The sequence below is a fragment of the Erinaceus europaeus genome, chromosome 10, assembly GCF_950295315.1.
Source record: "Erinaceus europaeus chromosome 10, mEriEur2.1, whole genome shotgun sequence".
Taxonomy (NCBI): domain Eukaryota; kingdom Metazoa; phylum Chordata; class Mammalia; order Eulipotyphla; family Erinaceidae; genus Erinaceus; species Erinaceus europaeus.
This window is the reverse complement of record NC_080171.1, coordinates 99545606-99566383: the sequence shown is the minus strand read 5'-3', so window position 1 is coordinate 99566383 and position 20778 is coordinate 99545606. Positions and strand designations below refer to the sequence as shown.

The window sequence follows — 20778 nt, the reverse complement described above, 5'->3', positions numbered from 1 at the left end:
AATCCTTGATATTGCATATACCAGAAAGGTTCTCTGGTTCATTGACTTTTTGTAATTAAAAAGAAAAAAAAAATCTTGGGGCTGGGTGGGGGCACACCTAGTTGAGCAAATGCTACAATGTATCAGGATCTGGGTTCAAGCCCCTAGTCCCTACCAGCAGGGGAAAGCTTTGAGAGTGGTGAAGCAGTGCTGCAGGTGTCTCTCTCTCTCTCTCCCTTCCCTACTGATTTCTGGCTGTCTCTATCCAATAAATAAAGATAATAAAATTTTTTAAAAAAAGCTTTAAGGGGGCTGGGTGTTGGCACACTGGGTTAAGCAAACTTAATATGAAGTGCAAGGACCTGTGCAAAGATCTTGGTTCAAACCCCCACTCCACCTTCGGGGGGGGTCGCTTCACAAGCGGTAAAGAAGGTCTACCTTTATCTCCCCTCCCCTGAGTTTCTCTCTGTTCTATCCAATAAAATGGAAAAAAGTGACTGCCAGGAGCAGTGGATTCGTAGTGCTGGCACCAAACCCCAGCAATAAGCCTGAAGGGAAAAAAAAATCTTTAAAAAAACAAGATCAGAAAAGAAAACACAAGTAGAACCTGAAATGGAATTGGCATATTGCCCCCAAATAAAAGACTCTGGGGTGGGTGGGTGGGTGCGGAGAATACAGGTCCATGAAGGACGATAAATGACATAGTGGGGGTTGTATTGTTAAATGGGAAACTGGGGAACGTTATGCATGTACAAACTATTGTATTTACTGTTGAATGTAAAACATTAATTCTCCAATAAAGAAATAAATTAAAAAAAAAAACTTAGTGTAAACAACTAGGAGTGAGTTCTTGGAGTTAGGGTATTACACCAAAATAAAAGACTGGGGTTGGAGGGAGGGTTCAGGTCCTGGAACATGATGGCAGAATAGGACCTAGTGGGGGTTGTATTTTTTTTTATTATTGTGTTGTTAGAAAAGTAACATTTTTAAAAAATTTCTTTATTGGGGATTAATGGTTTACAGTCAACAGTAAAATACAATAGTTTGTACATGCATAAGATTTCCACATAACAATACAACCCGATTATATTGTTATGTGAAAAATTGAGAAACGTTATGCATGTACAAACTATTGTATTTACTGTAGACTGTAAATCATTAATCCCCCAGGAAGCTGGGCAGTGACGAAGCAGGTTAAACGCAGGTGGCGCAAAGCACAAAGACAGTGTTAGGGATCCCGGTTTGAGCCCCTGGCTCCCCACCTGCAGGGGGTCGCTTCACAGACAGTGAAGCAGGTCTGCAGGTGTCTGTCTTTCTTTCCCCCATCTTCTCCTCCTCTCTCCATTTCTCTGTCCTACCCAACAACAACGACAAAAATAACAATGACGATGATGAAAAACAGGACAACAAAAGGGGGGGAAATTACATAATAAATAAATAAATTTTTTTAATCCCCCAATAAAGACATTTTTTTTTTGCCTCCAGGGTTATTGCTGGGGCTCAGTGCCTGCATTACAGATCTGCTCCTGGAAGCTATTTTTCCCCCTTTTGTTTCCCTTGTTGTTTTGTCGTTGATGTGGTTATTATTGTTGTTGTTATTGATGTTGTTGTTGTTGGACAGAACAGAGAGAAATGGAGAGAGGAGAGGAAGACAGAAAGGGAAAGAAGATAGACACCTGCAGACCTGCTTCACTGCCTGTGAAGCGACTCCCCTGCAGGTGGGGAGCCGGGGGCTTGAACCAGGGTTTTTACACCGGACCTCACACCCGGCACCATGTGCGCTTAACCTGCTACGCTACCGCCTGACCTCCAATAAAGAAATTTTTTAAAAAGGAGTCTTTTCACATTTTTAGAAAAAACATTATTTGTGGTACGGGAGGTGGCGCAGTGGTAAAGCTTTGGACTCTCAAGCATGAGGTCCCAAGTTTGATACCTGGCAGCACATGTGCCAGAGTGATGTCTGGTTCTCTCTCTCTCTCCTCCTTTCTCATAAATAAATAAAGTCTAAAAAAAAAAAAAGGGAGTCAGGCGGTAGCACAGCAGGTTAAGCGCAGGTGGCACAAAGCGCAAAGACCCACTAAGGATCCTGGTTCAAGCCCCTGGCTCCCCACCTGCAGGGAGTTGCTTCACACAGTGAAGCAGGTCTGCAGGTTACTATCTTTCGCTCCCCTCTGTCTTCCCCTCCCCTCTTCATTTCTGTCTGTCCTATCCAACAATGATGACATCAATTACAACAATAATAAAAAACAACAAAGGCAACAAAAGGGAAAATAAATAAATAAATATAAAAAAAACTTTTCAAAAAAAAAAAAAGGGAGCCCGGCAGTAGCGCAGCAGGTTAAGCGCACATGGTGCAAAGCGCAGGGACCGGCATAAGGATCCCAGTTTGAGGCCCCGGCTCCCCACCTGCAGGGGAGTCTCTTCACAGGCGGTGAAGCAGGTCTGCAGGTGTCTATCTTTCTCTCCCCGTCTTCCCTTCTCTCCATCTCTCTCTGTTCTATCTAATGACGACGACATCAATAACTACAACAACAATAAAAGGAAGAAAAAGGGCAACAAGAGGGAAATAAATATAAAAAATTAAAAAAAAAAAGACATTGGACTCTCAAGCATGAGGCCCTGAGTTTAATCCTCAGCAGTACATGTACCAGAGTAATGTCTGGTTCTTCCTCTCTCTCTCTCTCTCTCCTATCTTTCTCATGAATAAATAAAATCTTTAAAAAAAGGGAAAGAATATTCTTCTATAAGATATTTTAATTATTAACTACTCCTTTGCATGTAATTAATATAAAGTATTTTCCAGAAATAGGGATTATTTTCTCCTCTATTTAAAAATTTTTTTAATTATATTTATTTACTTATTGGATAGAAACAGCCAGAAATTGAGAGGAAGGGGAGACAGAGATGGAAAGAGACAGAGAGACACCTGCAGCCCTGCTTCACCACTTGTGAAGCTTTCCCCCTGCAAGTGGGGACTGGGGGCTTGAACCCGGGTCTTTGCGCACTGTAACATGTGTGTTCAACCAGGTGCGCCACCACCTGGTCCCCTATCCTCTATTTTTAACCAGGGCACAGCTCAACTTTGGTCTATGATATTGTCAAGAATTGAACCTGGGATTTCAGGGGCTCAGGCATGAAGGTTTTTTGCATAAACTTCATGCTATCTCCCTAACCTATTCCTCCAATTTTTTAAAAAATATTTATTAATTCCCTTTTGTTGCCCTTGTTTTTTTATTGTTGTAGTTATTATTGATGTCATCATTGTTGGATAGAACAGAGAGAAATGGAGAGAGGAGGGGAAGACAGAGAAGGGGAGAGAAAGACAGACACCTGCAGACCTGCTTCACCGCTGTGAAACGACTCCCCTGCAGGTGGGGAGCCAGGGATCCTTATGCCAGTCCTTTGTGCCACCTGTGCTTAACCTGCTGTGCTACCACCTGACTCCCCCCTCTAGTTTTTAATATTATAAATACTAGTAAGATATAGCAATACATGCATTATTGTCTGGGTTTCTGAAATCTTTCTCAGGAGTGTCTGTGTTTAACAAACTTGAAGACAGTGATTTTTCACAACTCCATATTCCCCTGAACATTGAATTGTGAAGACAATCCTCCTTTTAGCATAGGAAAGCTTACAACACAGGTCTTGAGAATCCCGTTCTTCTTATGGTCACACCCCCCACCAAGTAAGCAGTGTTGAGAAAGTCCAAAAGCAGGTCACTTACCTTTCATTTTCCAGTGACTTCAAAATCTCAGAGGTCTTTTTTTGCCTGTGGGGAAATAAAGTACAAAATGTTTCTGTAGTCTTAGATAGCAGGGGCTATCCCAAACAGAACAGCTCTCCTTTCTCCACATTAGCTGTGCATCTTAATCCTACCACTTAGGGGACCTTTGCATTCGGCTCCTCTAAGTAACAGCCATGAAATAACTCATAAATTGTTTGTAGAGGGCAGGGTAGCTAGCAGAATGGTTATGCAGACTATTGTGCTTGAGGTCCCACAGTTCAATCCCCTGCACCACCATAAGCCAGAGCTCAGCAGTGCTCTGGTAAAAAGAAAAAAAGAAAGAAAAGACAAAAGGAAGAAAGGAAGGAAAGAAGGAAGGAAGGAAGGGAGAAAGAGAGGAAAGGAGGAAGGGAGGAAGGGAGGAAGGGAGGAAGGGAGGAAGAAAGGTAGAGTTTGTAGACACTTCTAGTTTTTTTTTGGACCAGAGCACTGCTTAGGTCTGGTGTCCGGAAATTGTGAGAATGTGGTAGAACCTGGCAGGGCTTGACCTGAGGAGTGCGTCTATTCTGTCAGTTTCTCTCTCTTCCGAGAGGCTGAGCAAGTAGGGACAGGAGTAACGCCAAAAGTTTGCCCCGTCTTATCAGACTTCCTGCCTCACAAAGCACTCCGCATTCCTGATACTATGGCCATTAGATAAAAAGAAAGGGAGAAATGTTGGGAAATTGTGAGGATGTGGTTGAGCTTGGCAGGGCTTGACTTGAGGGGACATCCATCCTCTCGTCTTATCAGACTTATTATCTACATAATCATTGTTTTGCTTGTAAGACCCCACCCATTCCATTCCTTTGATCTATCTTCTTTCTACCCTCAAGACCCTCACTGCCTGCAGGATAATATTAATCCTACCAGTTAAAACCCTAGCAACAGTTGCTAAGGAAGTTCCTACCTTTCCAGCCCTTTTGCCTTTCTCCACCCCTTTCCTAACCATTCCTGTTTCTGACTTGCTAATTCCGGGTCTGCCCTTTAAAAGCCTTGACTCTCTGATCAATAAAAAACTGTATTGCCTCGCCACCACGAGTCAGTTCATGAGTCATCTCCCCCACATCACCAAGTGAGTAGCAGCCCAGGCTGGCTCTGGTTGTGTTCTCTCCAACTCAGAGAGTACGCGCCTGGGAAGAGGCACCCCCATGCTAGCCCAGCAGTCTGGCTATTGGTAGTGCCCAGGCATTGAACCTAGGAACTCTTGCGTGCAAGTCCTATGAGATATCATGTTATTATTTCCTCAACCCTAGAGATTTATTAATTTATTTATGAGTGAGAGTGAGATGACAGCATTGCTCTGTCATATGTGGCACCAGGGACTAAACCTAGGGTCTCATGCATGCATACTATGAGCTCTACCCACTAGGCAATTCCCTAGTTCATGGCTGAGAATGAGAATATACTACTATGCCTAAGGACTTGGGTTCAAGTCCCCAGTTTCCACCTGCAAGGGTAAGAAGTTTTGTGAGTGGTGATGCAGGTCTGCAGGTATCTATCTCTTTCCCTCTTTTTAAAAAATAAATATATTTATTTATTTATTATTGGATAGAGACAGAGAGAAATTGAGAGGGCTGAAGGAGATAGAGAGGGAGAGAGACAGACAGAGAGACACCTGCAAGCTCTGCTTCACCACTTGTGAAGCTTTCCCCTCGCAGGTGGGGACCAGGGGCTTGACCCTGGGTCCTTGTGCACTGTAATGTGTGCGCTTTACTAGGTAAGATACTGCCTAACACCTCCCCCCACATTTTTTTTTTGCCTCCAGGGTTATCACAGGGGCTCGATGCCTGTACTATAAATCCACTGCTCCTGTGGCCATTTTTTTAATTTTTTTATTCTTTGGATAGGACAGAGAGAAATTGAGAGGGGAGGAGAAGATACAGAGGGAGAGAGAAAAATAGATACCTGCAGACCTGCTTCATCACTTGTGATATGACCTCCCTACAGGTGGGGAGCCTGGGGCTCGAACCAGGATCCTTGCACCTCGTACTATGTATGTTTAACCCTGTGCGCCACTGCCCAGCCTCTCTCTCTTTTCCTATTTCCCCTCTCCTTTCAATTTCTATCTGTCCTACCAAATAAAATAGAAAGAAGGGGGGGAAAGACTGCCAGGTGTGGTGGGGATTTATAGTGCAGGTATCAAGCCCCAGTGATAATCCTGGTGATAATAAAAAAAAAAAGTAACGAGGGAACTGGGCAGTAGTGCAGCAGGTTAAACACATGTGGCGTGAAGCACAAGGACTGGTATAAGGATCCAGTTTGAGCCCCGGCTCCCCATCTGCAGGGGTGTCACTTCACAGGTGGTGAAGCAGGTCTGCAGATGTCTATCTTTCCCTCTCCCCCTCTCTGTCTTCCCCTTCTCTCTCCATTTCTCTCTTCCCTATCCAACAACAACAACATCAATAACAACAATAACTACAACAACTATAAAAAACAACAAGGGCAACAAAATGGAAAATCAATAAATATAAAATTAAAAAAAAAAAAAGGGTTGGGTGGTGGCGCACCTGGTTGAGTGCATATGCTACAGTGCACAAGGACCCAGGTTCAAGCCCCCGGTCCCCACCTGTAGGGGGAAAGCTTTGCAAGCGACGAAGCAGTGCTGCAGGTGTCTCTATCACCCCCTCCTCTCTTGATTTCTGCTGTTTCTATTCAATAAATAAAGGTAATTTAAAAAAATCTTTTAAAAAATTTTAAAAGGGAGTAGTGCAGAGGATTAAGCGCATGTGGCGCAAAAAGCAACGACTGCGTAAGGCTCCCAGTTCGAGCCCCCGGTTCCCCACCTGCAGGGGGGGTCACTTCACAAGCGATGAAGCAAGTCTGCAGGTGTCTATCTTTCTCTGTCCTATCCAGCAACAACTACATCAATAATAGCTGTAACAATAAAAAAACAAGGGCAACAAAAGGAAACAAATTAATTAAAAAAAAAAAGTTTGTTAGCTTCTGTTTTTTTTTTGTTTTTTTTTTAATTAAAACAGTAATAATAAAGTGAGAGACAACAAGCTGCGATATCACTGCATCAAAGCTTCCTCCAGGGCTATGGGGCCAGGTTCAAGCCTGGGTCATGAGCATGAGAAAACAGGTGCACTATTCAGATGACCTATCTTGCTGGCCCTCAGATTTTTTGAGAGCATTATCTGTCCTCCATCTTCCCAACTTCCATCAAGACCTGCTCCTAGCAGTTCCCACTGTGGAAGGAACTTAAGGCAATTTTCACTGCAGAGTGAATGGCTGACCTCAGTTAGCAGGTTACTTAAAACCCAAAATGTTGAAGAAGAATGTGATCCTAAATACCTTCTTAAACTCACTCATTCTATAAATGGGAAACTTGGGGGCGGGGTATCAGTGGCTGGTCATGCTAAGTACACTTGTTCATGCCCACAGGTGATTCTTGTCTCTTTTCGTCAGTACAAATGAGAGCATCAAGACTGGCCTCTTAAGTAAGGGGGTCTTGGGCAGGGGTAGAGACTGGAAGAAATGGACCCCATTCAGGACTCCTCATAGGGAAAGGTCTCAGGGCCTGGGGGCTCAGAGGACAGAAACCTGACCTCTGATTCTCCTGCAGGAGTTTCTGGATCCGGCTGGAGATGCTCTGCTCTGTCCGCTTCAGCTGCTCCTGCAGCCGCTGCCGCTCAGTGTCAAGGTAGCGCTGGTGCTCACTCAGGCCCTGCTCTAGCCGGGACTGCTCCTACACATGACAGTGGGGGGTCTTGAGCATGCTGGGACCCCCTGCTGGGGTTAGGAGACAGGTTTTTCCCCTCTTCCCTTCCCACTGGTTCTTCCTGTGTGACCACAGACCAGGACTTCCCTCACTAGGCCTCAGGGTGCTCACTGTTCTGGGTGGTCTGGAAGGACACCCCCAGGTTGGAGGATGGAGGTGATCCAGTTTCCTCCCACACCAGAGGGAGCTCAGCCTGCATCAGGCTTCATCCCATGGGGCTTCTCACAGACCTCTTTGACTGTCTGAAGGATCTCGTCCTTCTGCGTGTTGCTCTGCTGGAGAAGCTGGGCATGCTCCCGCTGCCCAAGTTCCAGGCGGCGCTCAAACTCGAGCTTCTCTAACATCTTCTGTTCCTGCAAGAATATAGAGCCTATGTTGGTGCAGGCCCTGTGTGCAGGAGGAAGCAGGGTCAGTCCCGCTTCTCAACTCTGGAGAGTTCAGGCTGTAGGTCCAAATGCTGAACAACCCCCACCCCACCAGGCCCAACTGTAATTAAATAGGCTGTTGGCTGGGAAAGGCCAGTGGTTTGAGAGTCTGTGGTTGCATATGACCTCTCACATCTCTCACCTGTGAGATGGAGAGAATCCTACCCACTGAGGTTGCTAAGGATGTGAGGAAGTTAGGGGTCCAAGCGGGGGGGGGGGGGAGAAAAAGAAAGAAAAAGAGAAAGAACCTGGGTTATGTACAGGCAGCACACTATCTAAGTGAGCTATTTCGCTGGCCTTCCCACGCATCTTCTATGAATAATTGAGTTTAATGAGAAGCAAAGTGACAGAGAGGAGGTATTTTCTTACCTTCCTCTTTTCGTAGTCTGAGAACCTATTCTGTGGGGTAAAAACAGACAGTGGTCAAGAGAAGGTGGGCAGCAGCAGGTGTCCCTGGCACACAGCCTGGATCCACCAAGGCAGTGTGACACCAACAGACCCCCAGGCCCATCCCAGAGTCCTCTACCAGAATGGGGGATGTGGGGTTTTCTGATAGGCGATTCTCGAGGACACCGGGGTCAAGAACCAGGCTAGACTCCTTCCAGGGACCTGGGAGGGCCAGCCTGTCACTGTGGCATGTGTGCCTCTGGCTTCTTCACTAGACCTAGAGTGTGATGGGCAAGTGGCAGGGAGCCTGTAAGTATTTGTTGAGAGACCACAATGAACACAAATATGGCCTCCCACTCTCATGAAGCTCTATCCAGCAGGAGGTAGGTGCTACTCACATCTCATAAAAGGCTTCATTGAACTTAGAGCCGTGAGAAGGGCCTCCAAGGAAATGTACAGGGTGCTCTGAGAACACACTCCAGACGCCTGACCTGAGTTGGTATGTACTGAGCAGCAAGGCTTCTCAGAGGAGGGGATGTTTAAACACAACTGTAAGCTATCAGACAAAGGTAATTTAGGAGAAGTCCACATGGAATGAACCACATGTTTAAAACCCTAAGAGGGAGACTTCCAGAAGCATGGCTATGGAGCAGCAGCAAAGAGGAGCCTAGGGAGAGATTAAGTGGCTGGTAACAGTCCAGCAGTTTACCAGTTGAGACACCACCTCCAGTCTCACCAACAAAAAGACTTCTGAAGGGAGAACAGGACTCAGACTCACCAAATGCAACTGTGAGTCTCCATTGCTACTGCCCTCAGAGGCTGGAGCAGCATGGGGGAGGCCCTGTGCTGACACCAGGGGACAGAGAACTAACCAGGAAACTCAGGAGATGACCTATACCCTAGTGGCCTAGCAGTGGGGCTGTGAGAGTCTCTTTGATAACCACTGTATTATCTCTGCCCCATCCTGGTTTATCTCTTGGTCAGGAGTGAGGGATTAAGCTAAAAAGCCTATAGTTTAAAAGCCCTCAGGCTCCCATAGCCTACAGGGAAGAAAAAGGATAAAAGAGGCTTTTAAGCCATTGTGCTCCAACTCAGAGATTAAAATAATATTGAAACAACTGTCAATTTCCACAACTGTGAACCCTTTAATTACCTTACTTAGACACAAGTCAATCTAGGCAAAAGTGATCAGTAACTTGAAAAGTACTGAGAGAGGGACCTCATCACATACTGTATAGAATGGTTAAACCAACAAGAAGAAATATTGGAGAAATGAACTAGAACAAAAATCCAGCTAAAAGCCCCCCAAGGTTGAAGCACAATATAATGAGGTCAACATCCAAACACTAGTTAAGGAAATAATCACAGGAGTGAGTAAAAAGTTTGAAAACCCTAAGAGAGGCTAGGGAGACAGCTTAATGATTATGCAAAATGATTTTCATGCCTGAGGTTCAATTCCCAGTACCACCATAAGCCAGAGCTGAGCAGTGCTCAAGAAAAAAATAAAGGTTTAAGGGGCTCTGGGAACAGGGGGAATGCGGCTGATGTTTTGGTGAGCTGGGGAGGTTGAGGTGGCCTTGGCAGGCTTTGAGAAAGCATCTAGGCACATGGGTTGAAAATGAAGGTACATCTATTGTTGGAGGGAGGCATCCACAGGATACAGTGTTGAATACCACCACCACCACCACCCCTCAAATTCTAGGGTTCCCTGTACACACACACTTCATAAGGTGTACTTACCTGCCATGCTACCTCTTCCCTGGAGAACCTGTTGGTAGGCCCATCAGGGCTGTCCTGGGAGTTCTCGGCACCATCTTGCTCCAGGACTGGCAACAGGTACTGAGAAGGAGGGTAGTATTCCAGTCCTGACTCTGTAAGAGACAGACACTTGTTGACCAAGAGGGAGGAGACAGCCTAGTATCTGGGTCTTCTGCTGTACTCGTCCTTCTCCTTCCTTCCCAGTACCCTGACCCACTCTGCCTCAAACCACTGCTCCCCTCTGCCCTCAAGTGGGCCCTTCTGTGAATCACCAGTCCTAACCAAGCCCTGGGCCTGGAACATGATACGTGCTCAAGAACTATCAGCTGAGTAAATAAATGCCATTATCATTGAAGTGAGAAAAAGGTGTTGGAGAAGTGTAAGGTTAGGAGGGAAGTTTGTGGCTAAGACCCAACTTCACCCAGTTTCCTGTGTGAGATCCTCAGCGCCAGGAAGTGGCACAATGGATAGAGCATTGGTTCCAAATCTGACCCTCAGCTTTGCATATGCCAGAGTGGGATGCTCTGGTGTGTGTTATCTCTCTCTCCCCCCCCCTCCTGTGTTAATAAATAAAAATTTTTAATAGATACTTCTCTCTGGGACTGCATCATTTTTTTTTTGTCAAAACTGGGTCTCAAACATGTGATTTCATTGATATGGGTAGCTTCTTACAGGGACAAAAAGACACACAGAGAGGTCAATTCATCACAGCACTGGAACTTTCTCCTTTTCCATAGCACCTTCCAAATGGCTTGAACCTGGACTACACAAGGTAAAGCATGTACCTTATCCAGTGAGCCATCTCTCTGACTCATACAGTTTCTTGCTGTATAATTTATTTTTAAAAGGATACATTCGGGAGTTGGGCAGTAGCACAGTAGGTTAAGCGCACATGGTGCAAAGCGCAAGGACCAAGGTAAGGATCCCAGTTCCAGCCCCCGGCTCCCCACCTGCAGGGGAGTTGCTTCACAGATGGTGAAGCAGGTCTGCAGGTGTCTGTCTTTCTCTCCCCCTCTCTGTCTTCCCTTCCTCTCTCCATTTCTCTCTGTCCTAGCCAACAACAACATCAATAACAACTACAATAATAAAACAACAAGGACAACAAAAGGGAATAAATAAATAAATATATTTTTTTAAAAAAAAGGGAGCTGGGCGGTGGTGCAGTGGTTAAGTGCATATGGCGCGAAGCACAAGGACCGGCATAAGGATCTGGGTTCGAGCCCCGGCTCCCCACCTGCAGGGGAGTCGCTTCACAGGCGGTGAAGCAGGTCTGTAAGTGTCTTTCTCTCCCCCTCTTTGTCTTCCCCTCCTCTCTCCCATTTCTCTCTGTCCTATCCAACAACAACGACAGCAACAACAATAATAACTACAACAATAAAAAAAACAAGGGCGACAAAAGGGAAAATAAATAAATATAAAATTTTTTTTTTTAAAAAGATACATTCACCCATCTTCTGTTGTGTTGTAGGTATTCATCACATACCATAATGAATAACTAATACAGTAATTGGTAACACTCTTTTTTTTTTTTTAAGATTTTATTTATTTATGAGAAAGGAGGAGAGAGAAAGAACCAGACATCACTCTGGCACATGTGCTGCTGGGGATCAAACTTGCAACCTCATGCTTGAGAGTCCAAAGCTTTACCACTGCGCCACCTCCCGGACCACATACTTTTTTTTTAAAAAAAGAGTTTACTTATTAATGAGAAAGATAGGAGGAGAGAGAGAAAGAACCAGACATTACTCTGGTACATGTGCTGCTGGGAATTGAACTCAGAACCTCATGCTTGAGAGTCTAGTTCCTTAGCCACTGTGCCACCTCCTGGATCACACACTATTTTTTTAATTGCCACCAGGGTTATCACTGAGGCTTGGTGCCAGCGCTAGGAGCCCACTACCCCTAGTAGTCATTTTTTTTTCCTTCCATTTGATAGGACAGATAGAAATTGAGAGGGGAGGGCAGGGGTAGATGAGGCTCCAGAATCCCAGGTTCAATCTTCTGCACCACCATAAGCCAGAGCTGAGCAGTGCTCTGGTTAAAAAAATAAAAGAAAAGAAAGAAAAAGAAAAAAGAAATTGAGAGTGGAGGGGAAGATAGAAGGGACAGAGAAGAAGACACTTGCAGACATGTTTCACCACTTGTGAAGCTTCTCTCCTGTAAGTGAGGAGTAGGGCTCAAACCCAGGTCCTCACACGTGGCAATGTGTGTGCTTAACCCGGTATGCCATCGCCCAGCCCCCAACACCTCTTTTTCTTTTCTCTTTCCATTTTATTTGATAGGAGAGAGAAATGGAGAGGGGAAGGAGAGATAGAGAGGGAGAGAGACAGAAAGACACCTGCAGACCTGCTTCACCACTCATGAAGGTGAGACACTTTTTTAAAAAACCAGAGCACTGCTCAGCTCTGGCTTATGACAGACAGTACAGGGGCTTGAACCTGGGACTTTGAAGCCTCAGGCATGAGAGTCTCTTTGCATAACCATTATGCTATCTCTCCCACCCTACATATTATAATTAATAACATCTATAATGTATGTTTTAACTACCTTCTTCCAGTGGTAACTTGTTTTATTTATGTATTTATTTATGTGTTGAACAGTGGTGCACCCCATAGAGCACACATGTTTAAATGCAAAAGGATGGGATTCGGGCGGTAGTGCTGCGTGTTAAGCGCACGTGGCACAAAGTGCAAGTACTGGCGTAAGGTTCCCTGATCGAGCCCCTGGCTCCCCACCTGCAGGAGAGTCCCTTCACAGATGGTGAAGCAGGTCTGCAGGTGTCTGTCTTTCTCTCCCCCTCTGTCTTCCCTTCCTCTCTCCATTTCTGTCTGTCCTATCCAACAACGACGACAACAAGAATAACTACAACAATAAAACAACAAGGGCAACAAAAGGGAATAAATACATATTAAATAAACAAACAAATAAAATAAATTATTATTAGAAAAAAAGATTTATTAATGAAAGAGAGGGGAGAAGAAGCAGAGCCTCACTCTGGCACATGAGATGCCAGGGATCGAGCTCAAGACCTTATGCTTGACCAGCCCTGGAGGTGGCACAGTAGATAAAGAAGTATTAGACTTCCAAGTGTGAAAGTTTGATTTCTGACATTGCATATGCCAGAGTGACACTGGTTCTTTCTCTCCCCACTCATTAATAAATACAAGTTTTTTGTTTTTAATTTTTTTATCTTTATTTATTTGTTGGACAGAGAGTCAGAAATTGAGAGGGAAGGGAGTGATAGAGAGGAAGAGAGACAGAGAGACACCTGCAGCCCTGCTTCACCACTTGTGAAGCTTTCCCCCTGCAGATGGGGACTGGAGGCTTGAACCTGGGTCCTTGCACACTGTAACATGTGTGCTCAACCAGGTGTGCCACCACCTGGCCCCAATAAATACAAGTTTTAAACAATGTTCACAACAGTGGAAAACGGGAAATAACCTCCATGTTCACAAGGAGGTAGCCACAAAAGCCACAGGAGCTCTACTACCATGCAAAAAACTGAGAGCAGTTTATGAGAGAGAGCCACGTCACGTGATAGGAAAAGGGCCAGTTTTTTGTTGTTGTTTTTTTTTTAGTGAAAAAGAGCAGGGCATAGACTCACATGCTTTTCTAAAGTAATTTTCCTTTTATGGGCTGGGGGGGGGTGGGGGGGCGCGGAGACAGCATAATGGCAATGCAAAAAGTCTCTCATGGCTGAGGCACCAAAGGGCCCAGGTTCAGTCTCTCATGCCACCATAAGCCAGAGCTGAGCAAATAAATAAAGTAGCATTCCTTTTATCCTCCTTTCACCTGTGGGGTATGAAAGCTCCTGTTAGGCCAGTGAGATAGCTCACCTGGGAAAGGCACCTGCTTTGCCATGGGCACAACCCAGGTATGAGCCTCAGACCTCAACACTGGGGGAAACTTGTGTATCTCCACCTCTCTGTCTCTCTTTTTCTATCTTAAAATCAGCCTAGAGTGGTGTAACCCCAGCAATGACGATAAAAATAAATAAAGCTAGCAGAAGAAAACATTCCTGTTGTTGTTACACATCTTTGCTATTGATGGTTTACTTTTGGCCTTGTTAGTGGGAGTGTTAGTATTAGAGTATTTCTTTGTGGTGAGTGCCAGGTGGGGGCTGGGCAGTGGCACACCGGGTTAAGTGCACACAGCACTAAGCGCAAGGACCCGCACAAGCATCCGAGTTTGAGCAGCTGGTTCCCCACCTGCAGGAGGGAAGCTTCACAAGTAGTGAAGCAGGTCTGCAGGTGTCCTTCTCTCTCCCTCTCTATCCTCCCCTCTCAATTTCTCTCTGTCCTATCTAATAAAATGAAAAAAAAAAAAAAGGCCTCCAGGAGGCATGGATTTATAGTGCCGGCATCTTGCCCCCAGCAATAACCCTGGAGGCAAGAAAAAAAAGGCATCTGTGGCTTAATTTGCATATTCCCATTGTCTAAAATGGCGCTGAGTATTTCCTGCGGATACTACTGAACATCTGGATGAGCTCTTTTGTAACATTCAGGTCTTGGTAATGCCTTTTCTTTTCTTTTTACTTATTTTTTATAAATTCTTTTTTGAAATTTTTTTCTTTTTTTTTCATTTTATTTATTTATTTACTGGATAGAGACAGATAGAAATCATGAGGGAAGGGGGAGATAAAAAGGGAGAGAGTCAGAGATACACCTGCAACCCTGCTTCACCACGCATGAAGCTTTCCCCCCTGCAGGTAGGGATCAGGGGCTTGAAGCCAGGTCCTTGAGCACTGTAATATGAGTGCTCGACCAGGTGTGCCACCACCTGGCCCCCTGTAATGCCTTTTCTTTTCTTTTTTTTTATTTTTAAAGATTTTATTTATTTATTAATGAGAAAGATAGGAGGAGAGAGAGAAAGAACCAGACATCACTCTGGTACATGTGCTGCCAGGGATTGAACTCAGGACCTCATGCTTGAGAGTCCGATGCTTTATCCAATGCGCCACCTCCTGGACCACTTTTTTTTTTTTAATGCCTTTTCTTTACTGATTTGTGAGAGTCTTTTTGACTTTCAAGAAACAAGTTCCTCATTGTGCATGTCCAGAGTACAAACACCATCTCCAACTATCTAGCTTGCTTTTTCTTTTTAGTGAGAAGCCACTGCACCATTTTATCAATTATGATGTTCTCTAAATGGCATCTTTTGAAGCTTTGATTTTTTTTAATTTTTATTTTTTTATATTTATTTTCCCTTTTGTTGCTCGTTTTCTATTGTTGTTATTGATGTCGTCGTTGTTAGATAGGACAGAGAGAAATGGAGAGAGGAGGGAAAGACAGAGAGGGGGAGAGAAAGATAAGACACCTGCAGACCTGCTTCACCGCCTGTGAAGCGACTCCCCTGCAGGTGGAGAGCCGGGGGCTTGAACCAGGATCCTTGCCCCGGTCCTTGTGCTTCGTGCCACGTGCATTTAACCTGCTGCACTACAGCCTGCCTCCCAGAAGCTTTGATTTTAAAGAAGTATAATTTAGGAGACAGCTATCTTCAGTGCTGTCTGTGTCCTATTTATGGAAAAGCTCAAAGGGCCTTCCCTAGCCCCCTGCCCTTTTTTCTTTTTCCCATGTGGATATACAATTGATCATTTATTGAAAAGATCTTGCTTTCCAAAGCTATCTTCATCAGATGCCTTACATATGTAAGCCTTGGCCTTAAAGTTGCAGAGTTGAAAGAAGGCTCAAATCAAGAAAACCCAGCCTGAAAGGAGATAACTGCTCCTTCCTGCCACCCAGACCGGGATGGTCCTGGGTTTTTGTTTCATCTGCTGCACTGCCTCTCCTCCAAGTCCAATCCATCATGGTCTCTCTCTTAAAATATTTTTATTTATTTATTAATGAGAGGGATAGGAGGAGAGAGAGAGAGAGAACCAGACATCACTCTGGCGCTTGTGCTGTCAGGAATCAAACTCAGGACCGCATGCTTGAGAGCCCAACAATTTATCCACCTCCTGGACCACCACTGTGGTCTTTCTCATAGACAATTCTTTTTTTTTGCCTCCAGGGTTATCGCTGGGACTCAGTGCCTGTGCTACAAATCCACTGCTCCTAGAGGCTATTTTTTCCTTTTTGTTGCTTATTGTTGTTGTTATTATTATTATTGTGATTGCTGTCATTGTTGTTGGATAGGACAGAGAGAAATGGAGAGAGGAGGGGAAGACAGAGAGGGGGAGAGAAAGATAGATACCTGCAGACCTGCTTTACCACTTGTGATGTGACCCCTTCTGTAGGTGGGGAGCCGGGGGCTCGAACCGGGATCCTTACTCCGGACCTTGGGCTTCGCACCAAGTGTACTTAACCTGCTGTGCTACCGCCCAGCCCCTCATAGATAATTCCAATGACCACCTAACTGGTCCCCCACCCTCTAATCTGGAATGCTCCCTGCAGCCAGAGTGATCTTTGTAAAAAACAACTCTGACCAATTGTTTTTGCTTTGATACTACGTCACAACCATGTCCAGTCACTTGGCCTTCTCCCATGCTTCCTGGCCCCTACCCTTTCATTACACAGCTCTCTCTGCCAGGAACACCTTTGTCTAAACATGTTATAATAATCTAGCAGGTTATAATCACGATCTGTAATTACATTTCTTTGTGTGATCAGCTGTTTTGCCTGTTTCTCTTTTGGACCTGGAGTTCTGGGCAGAGAGGGACGGTGGCTCCCCCAGCTCTGTTGTCTCTCCAGCCTGGGCTGGTGCTGGGTAGCTGCTGGGCCATAGTCACATCAAGTCACTGAGTGACACAGGCAGGCCGCCTCCCTTACCTTTGCAGAGAAACTGCTGAATGGCCTCAGTGCCAGCACCACAAACCTCCTGCGGGGGGTAGACCATGGATGAGGCATCGAGGCTCACAGTCTGTAGACACCAAGAGACCCCAGTTTATATACCATTCACTGCTTAGCACACACAAAGGGAAATCGCCTGGCCTACTTGTTTGTTTATTTTTATTTCTTTTTAAATTGTCTTTACTTATTATTGAATAGAGACAGCCAGAAATGGAGAGGGAAAAGGGAGACAGAGAGACACCTGCAGCACAGCACACCTTCACCACTCACAAAGTTTTCCCCCTGCAGGTGGGGACTGGGGACTTGAACCTGGGTCCTTGTGCATTATAACATGTACACTCACCTAGGTGTACCACAACTTGGCCCCTTTTTGTTTGTACTTTTAACCAGAGCATTGCTCAGCTCTGGCTTACAGGGGTATTGAGGATTGAACCTGGGTCCTTGAATCCTCAGGCATGAGTGTTTTGCACGATTGCTAGTCTATTTCGCTGGCCCCTGGTTTAGTTGTGAATTTGTCTCTGCAGTCTTTTTTGGCCCAGGTGCCACCAAGAAATATGAACGTAATTATTATTATTATTTGAAGAATCAATATAAAATGAATTACCTTCCCCCACCTCATGGCTCTTACTAGTTATTTCAGAATAGCCTGGGAGTTGGGTGAAGCAGAGGACCCTCAAGCATGATGTCCTGAGTTTGATCCCTGGTGCCATACACGTAGTGCTTTCTTCTAGCAGCCCTGCCCTCCTCTGCCCTGTGCTCTGATAGAGACTGTTTCACATCAATACACTGAGGCCTCTCTATTCCTCACAGTCCTGGGCTTTCTAAAATCATCTGGACCTTCTGGCAAAGCAACTCTCAAACAGTTTTCCCACTCTTCCCTTACCACATCTTACACTTTTCTTTACCATCTCTTGACATTCCCCCCAACCCTCCACCAACACACACACACATACACACACACACACACACACACACACACACACACACACACACACACACACACTGTTCTCCCCATCTGGAATGCTCCCATGATGCTCATCCATTCTAAGTGGATCCCTCTCTCAGGGTCTGGCTCAGTTACCACTTGTAAAGTGGTAGCCCTGCTGGGACTCAGCCTCATCTCCTCACTCCAGAAATGCATTGTGCTGCATCCATTACAGAAATAAAACAACTGTTCACACACCGGTCTCATTGTGTGCTCCTAAGGACCATGCCTTGGGATCTTGGTGACCCAGAGCCTTGTGACTAGGGCCTGTAATCAGGAATGAAGGGAAGGAGGAGGGGCAGGCCAGAGCATGGGAGGCTCCCCGCTTACCTCCAGGGTCCGAACATGCGCCAGCATCTGTGGCAATCTTTGAATTTCATTTTCACTGATATCGAGGGTGCGTAAACTTCGAAGTTCCCCCAAGGTATCTGGAAGCTCCTTTAGCTTGTTGTCTGGAGAGAACCCGATGGCACAATTAAACACCCCAGAGCCCCCCGCAGTCCCTGCCTGTCACTCACTGGAATTCAGGGGCAGGATCTCCAGGTTTATAAGCCAGGTCCTGGAATCTAACCGAAGCTCTTTGAGGAAGAGTGTAATCTTGTATTTCAGTGACCTGGCCTCAAGTTCCCATTCCACCACTTCCTAGCTCAGTGACTGAATAACCGACTTTACTTTCCTGGCCCAGTTTTCTCATCCACGAAATTGGGGGTGGCAGGATGATATGGTTTGGTCTCAGCAATATTAAGAAGTTCAATGAGATTCTGCATGTTAGCTCCTCAGCACAGTGCCTTCACATGGAAAGGAATCAATAAGCATAGCACCAGAATCTGGGGGAACTGAACCTGGGACTTCAGACCCTCAGGCATCAGGGTCTCTTTGCATAATCATTATGCTATCTACCTCCAACCCCAGAATTTTTTAAATAGTATTTTCTTTTATTAAATTGATTTCCAAATTAATTTATTTATTGGATAGAGAGAAATCAAAAGGGGATGAAGAGGAGCTAGAGCAGGAGAAAGAGAGACCTGCAGCACTACCTTACTGCTCATGAAGCTTCCTCCCTACAGGTGGGGACCCGGGGCTTGAACCTGGGTTCTTGTGCATTCAACCGAGTGTGCCACCACCTGACCCTGGCACCAGTATTTTTATCAAATGGTAAACAGAGGCATTCCTATGCATAAAGTGCTAAAAAGCCAAGAAGTATAATGATGGGGGGCGGGGTGTAGTGAGGCGAGCACTCTTCTGATACATTAGGAGCTGGGCTTGGTCCCAGTTGTGCTGAGTGGCTTTAAGCAAATCAAGGCTCACTGCTCCATCTGTCAGTCGGAAGTAACACTCACTCCCTCTCCCTTCCTTAGGAAGCTTGGCATGACTGAAAGTGGAAGAGTGACCTGACCCTGAGTCTTCAGAGTCGTTACGGTGGCTCCTGAAAAGCTCTCACGCAGGAAGCCCACCACTCACTATTGTAAGCACAGGTGCGAGAGGCTCAAAAGTGTCTGCAGCGTCTGCCTTCCCCACAGAAGCCCTCCTGACACTGTCTCTGATTACTATGGAGGCAGACTAACCTAACAGGAGGTCAGTTCAGACTATAAGTGACACCAGGGCCAGGCTGTCTCATGCTCAATGAGTCCCAGAAGGAGGACTGTGTGGATGCCAGCTGGGACAGTCCACAGCTGACCAAGAGGTCAGCCAGATGTACGGAATGTTCTAGTCCTCTACCTTTCAAATTGAGGGTCTGGAGCTGGATCAGGTTCCCAATGGAATGTGGGAGATATGTCAGTTGATTCCTTTCCACATTTAGTACCTAGGAAAAAGGGGAAAAGTACATGAGAACCCACATATAAGTAACAGGATCTGCTGCTGCATGTGGCACAAAGCACAAGTACCGGCATAAGCATCCAGGTTCGAGCCCCCGGCTCCCCACCTGCAGGGGAGTCGCTTCACAAGTGGTGAAGCAGGTCTGCAGGTGTCTATCTTTCTCTCCCCCCTGTCTTCCCCTCCTCTCTCCATTTCTCTCTGTCTTATCCAACAATGACATCAATAACAACAATAATAACTACAACAATAAAACAACAAGGGCAACAAAAGGGAATAAATATATAAAAAAAGGAGAGACAGATTGCTATGATCCTATTTGAGACTGAGAAAACCAAGGCTCAAAGTGGTGAAGTCATGTGCTCAGGAGAGCAAAGGCAAAACTTAGAGCTGGCTTGTGCTGAAATTCCATCACTGCCCTGATAGCAGAATGCCCAAGAGCTGCCCAGTCACTGGGGAGGGAGGAAGAAGGGAACTGACAGACTCAGGGATCCAAGCGAGGTAGTTACATGCATGAAAAGCAATGGTTATCTCAGAGTTAGCAGAATGAAACTGAGCGTTAGAAAGCAACGGGGTAGGGAGTCCGGCGGTAACACAGCAGGTCAAGCGCAAGAGGCACAAAGCACAAGGACCAGCATAAGAAAGCAATGGGGTGCTGGGAGTATGGATCGACCGGCCAACACCCATATTCAGCAGGGAAGCAATTACAGAAGCTAGACTTCCCACCTTCTGCACCCCATAATGACCCTGGGTCCATACTCCCAGAGGGATAAAGAATAGGAAAGCTATCAAGGGAGGGAATGGGATACGGAGTTCTGGTGGTGGGAACTGTGTGGAGTTGTACCCCTCTTATCCTATGATTCTGTCAGTGTTTCCTTTTTTTATTTTTTTGCCTTCAGGGTTATTGCTGGGGCTCAGTACCTGCACCATGAATCCACTGCTCCTAGAGGCCATTTTCCCCATTTTGTTGCCCTTGTTGTGCTTGTAGTTATTATTGTTATTGCTGTCATAGCTGTTGTTGTTGTTGGATAGGACAGAGAGAAATCGAGAGAGGAGAGAAGACAGAGAGGGGGAGAGAAAGACAGACACCTGCAGACCTGCTTTGCCATTTGTGAAGTGACCCCCATGCAGGTGGGGAGCCGGGGGTTGAACAGGGA

At 45.7% G+C, this 20778-nt stretch overlaps 1 protein-coding gene across 10 annotated transcripts in view; it reads right to left on the bottom strand.

Annotated features, from left to right (window-relative positions):
• Nucleotides 1-20778, bottom strand: part of LRSAM1 (leucine rich repeat and sterile alpha motif containing 1) — a 90964-nt gene that overhangs the window by 29466 nt on the left and 40720 nt on the right. For all 10 annotated transcript variants that reach the window (XM_060200181.1, XM_060200179.1, XM_060200187.1 and 7 more), the window contains 8 exons: nt 19526-19610; nt 18137-18258; nt 16801-16891; nt 10016-10146; nt 8258-8287; nt 7694-7816; nt 7291-7430; nt 3704-3748 (listed from right to left, as the gene is read on the bottom strand). In XM_060200181.1, coding sequence (XP_060056164.1) covers nt 3704-3748; nt 7291-7430; nt 7694-7816; nt 8258-8287; nt 10016-10146; nt 16801-16891; nt 18137-18258; nt 19526-19610 — 767 coding nt within the window. The remainder of the gene's footprint in view (nt 1-3703; nt 3749-7290; nt 7431-7693; nt 7817-8257; nt 8288-10015; nt 10147-16800; nt 16892-18136; nt 18259-19525; nt 19611-20778) is intronic.